Consider the following 8,030-nt stretch of genomic DNA (forward strand, 5'->3'; position numbering starts at 1 on the left):
AGACTCCCAACCCGGGATCGTTTGCTTGCTTTTGGGATTTTGGTTGATACTTGTTGCTTTTTCTATATGGATGCTGCAGAGAGACGTGATCACATTTTGTTTGAGTGCAGTTTTTCAATAAAGGTGTGGTAGTCAGTTTTGCGCCTTTACCCCATACGTAGGGTTGTGGGAACTTGGAGGCAAGACTTAGCTTGGGCAATATTGAAACTTAAAGGAAAGACCTTGCTTGTTGCAATACTCAAACTTGCTTGGAGTGCATATTTGTATGTGATATGAAGACAGATGAACAAGAGGTATTTTGGTGCATCTTTCTTAACTATCGATGCTTTCTTAACTATAGATGCTGTCTTGGTGCAGATTAAAGAGATTGTGCGGGCTCGCTTAGAAGGAGGACCAATCAATAGAATTGATCATGTTAATACTTCACTTTGTGCTTTTTAAGGTATCATTGGCTAATTTATTTGTATAGCTTAAAGTTACTGTACAATATTTTTTTTGTTCTTTTGTAATAGTTTAACTACAATCTTGGATTAATGATTTTCATCATTCATTAAAAAAAATACTAGAGAAAGTTCAAAACAGATTAGAACTAAAACTATATATTATGATGGTGGAAACACATAACCTAATATTAATTAAAATGTCTTCACTTTTCTATCACAATTTAATGTTCCACCGGCATGTCTATACTAAACTATTTGTTTTCCTTTAAATAGGAAATGATGAAAATTACTTTTAACTTCATATTTTTTCTTTGTTATTTTCCTTTTAGTAGATTGCAAATTAATATGGGTGAAAAGAATATACATAATCAAATTCGAATATCAAAATTACAACGTACCACACCTTAAAATATATTGTATAAACTAACTAAGGATTCATATATTTTTCTAGGGTTTTTCAAAACATCATTAAGATATATACTATTACTTTTTCTTTTTTTTGGTATATGAAAATAGGAAGTTATCCTTAATAGTTTTTATAAGTACACTCAATTTTTTGGTATATATATTTAATTTTTTAATTTAAATTTCATTATAGATTCTTATTATATCTGTTCTTTTTGATACAATGTTTAAAATTGCCTATAGCTCATTCTCAACCCTTAAATAAGAGGATAATATATTTTAGCGCACTCGAATCCATATCTTTTTGTACGGACAACAGTATTGATGTCAATCGAACTAAGATTCAATCAACATATATACTCTAAGAAATCAACATATATAAATATAAAAGCAATCTAATAACACATTTACTATTATTAAGACTTTACATTTTGTTATTTATTCCTAACTTGTTCTTTCTTTTCATATTTAAAAATAATAATAGCAGTAATAACATCCATAAAATGTGTTTAAATAAACTTCCCAAATTACATAAATAAAGTAATTGGTGTCACTTGAATTTTTTTCTTTCCTATATATTTATATTATTAAATATTTTATTGAGTTGGTGAAACCAATTCAATCAGAAAAAAGATGTAAAAGCAATTTCTTTTAAAAAAGTAATAAATATTAATATTAGGGTGCTTTTTTATTATTATAAAATTTATTCTTTTAATTATTAAAATACTAACATTTTAATTAATAAAAATTAGGTTATTAGAATTTTACAAATTTAAAAATAATTATAAAAAATAATAGTTATATTAAAATATAAAATAGTCCATGTGGATATCATTATATTTGTAGAAGTTTATGATTAACTTTAAGAAAATAAAAAATAAAAATATGTATTAGAATTAACTACAAATCATTTTTGAAGTTTAAGTTTTTTTATGTTATAGTGGCATCACGTGCATTAAATCAAATAAAAATAAGAAGAACTTTGAAAAACCACCTATTTATGTAGAATTTGATAAAAGTAAATTGAGCTATTGAAATCCAAATTTGCCTCATAAAATTATTGACAAATTTTAAAATTCTTCATTATATTTATCCAAAAAGTAAATTTATCTTTAGAATTTTAAAAACTTGAATACAAATGAAATCATTTCTAAAAATCTCTTACACAAACACACCTTAAATTTAAATTCATAAAAAAAAAAATCTACACATGGTAGGATTTGAATCTAAAACACCAAGCTTTCTAAGTGCGTGCTTGGTACAAAAGAAAATGAGAGAAAAGAAAATATAATGGAATATCATTTTATTCTAATGCATAAAAATCAATTCTTTTAAATTAGAATGATGAGGGGAAAGAAAATAATAGAGAAGTGTATGCTAGTTCAAAATTATGCATTTTTTCAAATGTTTTATTTTCCTTTTTCTCATTTCCAACTCTACCAAGTAATTAATGAAAAAAATTATTTTTTCTTTTAAATTTTAGTTTTTATCTTTTCTATCAAACATGACTGAGAAGAAAAATTATATTTTTCATCTTTCTATTTTTCCATCCTTTCAATTTTTTTTTCTTTCCAATTTTCTTTTTACTCTACATAGCAAAGTTTAAATCTTGTCATTTTATCCAAAAACCTCATTAATGTTACACACACACACAAAGAGACTACAAAATTTTCTTCACCTCCATCGTGAATATGACATACTGTAGGACCAATTAAGAATTGATGTTAAAAAATACTTTTGAAAAGTTTAACTTAAAAATTCAAGGATTTAGTATTATTCGTAAAAAGTTTTTCTTGAAAAGACAAAAATGTCTATTGTAATAATACAAAAAAAAATTCTTAAATTATATTCAAATTTATTAATATTATGATACATGAAATATACACACTTAAATTATAATAAAAATATTAAAAATATTATTACAACTCATTATTAATATTTTTAAACGATTAATATATATTATTTATAAAATATAATTTACCCATATTTTTGGACAATCGCTAATATCACACTTTTTAGGTCTCAGGTGCTCGTATTATACTTTAAATGTATTAAAATCACATACAAATATAATTATCAGAATTATTTAAAATAATTTTTGAATCAAAATATTTTTAGCTTAAATTAAAAAATTCGGATTAATTTAAAGAAGTTAGTTAGTTTATTATTATTATTATTATGATATGATGGGAAGCATTTTATTAAAAAATTAGTTTAGCTTAAGCCGAAGATTAGATATTTTATTAAAGTACGTGTGTCATAATACAAATGTGTTAAATTAAAAGTGTAAACACAATATTAATTTGTGTTTAAATGTATTGGAATTATTATTTGGAAAATGTTTAAAAGTGGTTGTGAGAGATTATATGTTGTTGGATGCCCCCATTTCATTCATTTTGGTAAAACCATGATTTGTTTTTGTTTAATTATAATAATGCACCTCTCACTTCTCTCCTAATCATTTCTTAATCCATTTTCCCAATCTGAGAAAATCATTATCCCACAAGCTTCCCCTTTTTCTTAGTTGGTGTCTCATCTGTGTTTCTCACTTCCTCTCTGCCTTCATTTTCTCCGCTTTACTCTTTACATCAACAATCTCTACTTTATTTAACTATTTCATGTTTAGAATGTCTTTTAATGTGTAATAAAAAAAATTATGTATTAAAAAAAATTAATATTTAATACGCTGATAATGTATTTTTTTATTTTATAATAAATTTTAAAAAATTGTCACTATGTCTTTTTCCATATACATTTGTCAACCCTTTATTCTATTTGTGGAATATAAAAATTTAACTTTGATTATCAAATACTTCCCTTTGAAGAAAAGGGTAATAGTATCTGTTCTTTTTGACAATCTCATTATAGATTATAATCATATCTGTTCTTTTTAATACAATACCTAAAACTACTCATAACTCCTTCCTAAACTATATATTAAATAATATCCTTATCTTGAAAATTTATTTTATAAGATAATATTTTACCTATATTTGACAATATAATTATATTATTTTATTTATAAAGCTATAAATCCATTTCTAATATATTAGTTGAGAATGGTATTCCCTTTAAAGTTTATATTAACAGTTTAAAAATTTTAATCTAACATTCTCGAGGAATTGGCTCTCTATTGTGAGAGGTTTTTGAAATATTGTCTTCTAAGGAGTTAATTAAATCCTCAATAGTAAAGATATACTACTCAAAGTGTTTATTTTCAATTTTAGCCTCGAGATTTTTATGTCTCAACTCCAAAGAGAGCCAAAGAGGTTCAAACGCATGCCCTTAAAGGGTCTTAGTAGGTAATAACACTACCACATACATGGTAGGAAAATAAAAATCAAAGGCCAAAATTGAGTATAGACATCTCAAATACAATATCTCTACTATTCAAATATATGATAGGTTAAACATTTCAAAAATTTGTCGGAGTAAAAGATTCTACTCCCTCCATTCAAACATACAGAGAATAACAATTGTAATTTTGAAAAAGGAATTCTCATTTACTTTTTCAATATCTTAATTTGATTATTCATTAAATACATAATTAATAATTGAATCATACAAATATAAGCAGAGATTATGAAACTACATCAGGTTTTCTCATATTTCCCCCACTTTCCTCGAAATAAACCAAAAATATAATCCCAGTCTAATTTGTCTGATCTTTACATTTTTCACCTTCTCCCACTAACATAGCATTAATCTTGTCTTAAAAATTATAATATTATTTGTATGATCAAGTTTTAATGTTTGCGTATAGTTTATGTCTGCATTACATTGCCCCATACCCTTTATATTAGTCACCCACCCCTCTTATTCCTCTTTTTTTTCTCTCAGAAAATTCTCCCCCACTCTTCAAGCAAAGCACCTTTCACCTTTTTTTTTTTATTCTCAAAGACTCAGCCTTTCTTTTTAACTTTCTCTCTCTTTCCTCCTTTTGGAATCTGGGAACCTGTGCTTCGTATTGCTTACATTGAGATCTGTTTCAAAGCTATGGGTTTTTTTGAAGAAACCTGCACTAACTCTAGGACTTCAAAAAATGGCTTGATTACTCTCTATGCACCAACCTCTACTTCATCTGCAGATCTCCATAGTGATTACAATGATGTAAAAACCAAATCCTTCTTAACAAAAATGATTTGGGATTTTGGTCTAGCTTGTTTTCTTCCTGATTATCAAAGGAAAAACGGTTCAGGAAAGAGTCAGAAAAACAATGGTGAAAAGAAGGGAAGCAATTTGGAGCATAATAAGGCTTGGTTGTTGGCTGAGTCAGGTGGAGGAGCTGAGTTGACAAGCACTGACCCACAATCAGTTCACTCGTCTTTCAGGTTTAGTTTTTGTTCTCAAGTTGAACTCGAAGCCATCACTGCAAATTCTTTAAGTTCAGCTACTGTTTTGATGGTGAATTTGGATAATGGGGTTAGTGACGATAGAGCTAAGGAATTGAAATGGAGAAGGATTGAGTCTCTGGAAAGAAGTATTTCACCAGTCGCCAAGTCTTTGGTCAGATTCAGCTATGGTGAAATTGTTTCAGCTACTAGAAATTTTTCCAAAGGTATCAGCTTCACGAATTTGGTTTCTTTCATTATTTTTTCAAAAAAATTCTATTCCTATTTCTGGTACGGGTTTTTGTTTTTGATTGGTTTTTGATTGGAAACTCAATGGTGTAGGGAGGGTTTTGGGGAGAGGAGCATTGAGCTTTGTTTTTAAAGGCGAAGTTGGACTATTGAAGACAACTGTGGCTATTAAGAGGCTGGATAAAGAAGATAAGGAATCTGCAAAGGCCTTTTGCAGAGAGCTGATGATTGCTAGTTCTTTGCATCACCCAAATATTGTCCCTCTATTGGGGTTTTGTATTGATCCTGAGGAAGGTTTGTTTTTGGTGTATAAGTTTGTGTCTGGTGGAAGCTTAGAACGCCATCTTCATGGTAACTCTTCACTTTGGTTTCTTGTGGAACTTTTTATTTAGATTTGTAATGATTTTTGAATGATTTAAGGGATGCTATTTTGCAGATAAGAAGAAGGGAGCAAAAGGACGACCTTCAACTCTTCCTTGGTCTGTTAGGTATAAGGTTGCCTTGGGAATTGCAGAGGCTATTGCATATCTACACAATGGAACTGAAAGATGTGTTGTTCATAGAGACATGAAGCCCTCTAACATTCTTCTTTCTTCCAACAAAACACCCAAGGTAAAGATCTTGGTCTGATTCCTTTAAGACCAATTCTTGTATCTCATATCTCTACTTCTTAATGGTTGCAGTTGTGTGATTTTGGATTAGCAACTTGGACATCTGCACCCTCAATCCCATTCCTTTGCAAAACTGTTAAAGGCACATTTGGGTATGCTTTCAACAACAGTTTCTCAGAGAAGCTAAAAATCTTTTTATGTGCTCTTTGCTTTGGTAAAATTTATTATTTGGTATGTAGGTATTTGGCACCTGAGTATTTTCAACACGGTAAAGTATCTGATAAAACCGATGTTTACGCTTTTGGGGTGGTCTTGTTGGAGCTGATAACCGGACTCAAACCAATTGAGTCAAGACGGCCTCCAGGAGAAGAGAATTTGGTCCTATGGGTAGGTTTTTTTATTAATTCCTCACAAAACTTACCGTGCTTTGCATTGAATTCATAAAAGTTGAAAGAATGGTTCCCCTTAACAGCTTCCCGGGGAGCAAAAGAGGGGTCCTCTCTTAACATCAGAAGTGACAGTACTGAAAATACTTAACCATTATGGATGATGACTATTCGATAATGAAATTTCTCCCAACTGTGGACCATAGAGCTGAAATGGCCACTTGCTTTCTTGAACCTTTAAATCTTAAGTTTGAACGAGCACTCTTGTGGTGAGACAGCTCTATCATGGAATTTGTGGAAACCTTTTGGCATATTATTATCGATCAAAATCTCGTATTCTGCATTTTTCATAGGTTCTCAACCCTATGTAGTCATTGATGTTGTCGGTTTTTTTTTGCTTCAATGATTCAATGCTTTGGAACGAAATCATGATACGCCTCGGAGCTCCTTCGCAGTTAGCTGATATGATTCATTCACCCTTAGCTTAGCATATACGTTTTCATGATAATTTGTTTGTTATTCGCTGTAAAATTGAAATTGTATTTGTAATCTTTTAAGTTTGTTTCGGTTTTCAGGCAAAACCTCTATTACATAGAGGAATGGCAGCCGTCGAAGAATTACTCGACCCAAGACTCAAATGTACATTGAAAAATTCAACTCAAATAGCACGAACGATACAAGCTGCAGCAGCCTGCATAAGCAATGAAGAATCACGAAGGCCAGCCATCGATGAAATTATCGCGATATTGAGAGGTGAAGAAGAACCATTCTACTCGATTAGGAAGAAGTCCAATTTCTCTGGAATCATTGATTGTTACTCTCAATTGCAACATTCAAAAAGTGAGATGAAGAGTCACTTAGCCTTGGCAATGCTAGGAGTTTCGGAGTTTGAGGATGACGATCACCTTTATTGTCGGTGAAACATGGAATTGATTTTCATCCACGGAAATTTTCACCCACACCCTTTTCTTTGTTGCTTGCTTGACCAGAAAGTTTTAGGCATTAGAAGAAAAAGAAAAAGAAAAAGTGTTGAAGTGTAAATAGGAAAAAGGGGTCTGATGAAAGCTGGTTTGTATGTACATACCATGATTCCCTCTGCCTCTGTATTTCTCATGAAAAACCACTGATTTTCATTTGAACGTGTGATTTTCCATTAGCGGTGACTGACTAAATTTGTTCAATTGCAATTTCAAGTTGTAAAATTTTTTGAAACATTTTCAGGTGATGTGATTAATAAACAAGTCAATACTGTGTGGTTGGATTGTTGATTAGATAAGCCTACTCAACAAAGGAAGGAAAATTTGTGGCCATTTGTGGCCAATGAAAGGAACTTTCTGTTCTTAAAAATAGACAAACCAAACATTGAAAGCAATTAAACGACAAGAGGTAACAGTTTAACTACCAACAAGTTGTTATCATCACATCAAGAAAAAGAACAAAGAATCTTATTGGATGTTGAGTCTCTCATCAGTAAGGAAGAAGTAAAGTTTCACAAAATATTTGCAAATATAGTCCCCGTGACAGAGCCAGGTGTTACCCATGCATCTCCGACCTCTGTTGCACCATGCTCGCTCAGATTTTCTCTGCATGGCGAAAATTGTCATG

General features: G+C 30.3%; 1 protein-coding gene across 1 annotated transcript; it reads left to right on the forward strand.

Moving 5' to 3' along the window:
* Window positions 1–4,658: 4,658 nt before the first annotated feature.
* LOC107916730 (probable serine/threonine-protein kinase PBL7) lies at window positions 4,659–7,581 on the forward strand. The gene is made up of 6 exons (XM_016846092.2): window positions 4,659–5,406; window positions 5,522–5,779; window positions 5,865–6,040; window positions 6,112–6,191; window positions 6,279–6,426; window positions 7,001–7,581. The coding sequence occupies exons 1-6, from the start codon at window positions 4,845–4,847 to the stop codon at window positions 7,343–7,345; spliced, it is 1,569 nt and encodes a 522-aa protein (XP_016701581.1). The 5' UTR covers window positions 4,659–4,844; the 3' UTR covers window positions 7,346–7,581.
* The last annotated feature ends 449 nt before the right edge of the window (window positions 7,582–8,030 follow it).

This window comes from Gossypium hirsutum, chromosome A12 (assembly GCF_007990345.1).
Source record: "Gossypium hirsutum isolate 1008001.06 chromosome A12, Gossypium_hirsutum_v2.1, whole genome shotgun sequence".
NCBI lineage: Eukaryota > Viridiplantae > Streptophyta > Magnoliopsida > Malvales > Malvaceae > Gossypium > Gossypium hirsutum.

Excerpts from the sequence above, each read along its gene's own strand:
- LOC107916730 (XM_016846092.2), top strand. The coding sequence starts at position 4,845 with ATGGGTTTTTTTGAAGAAACCTGCACTAACTCTAGGACTTCAAAAAAT. Across the intron at positions 5,407-5,521 it reads TACTAGAAATTTTTCCAAAG|GGAGGGTTTTGGGGAGAGGA; the intron begins GTATCAGCTTCA and ends TCAATGGTGTAG. Across the intron at positions 5,780-5,864 it reads CTTAGAACGCCATCTTCATG|ATAAGAAGAAGGGAGCAAAA; the intron begins GTAACTCTTCAC and ends GCTATTTTGCAG.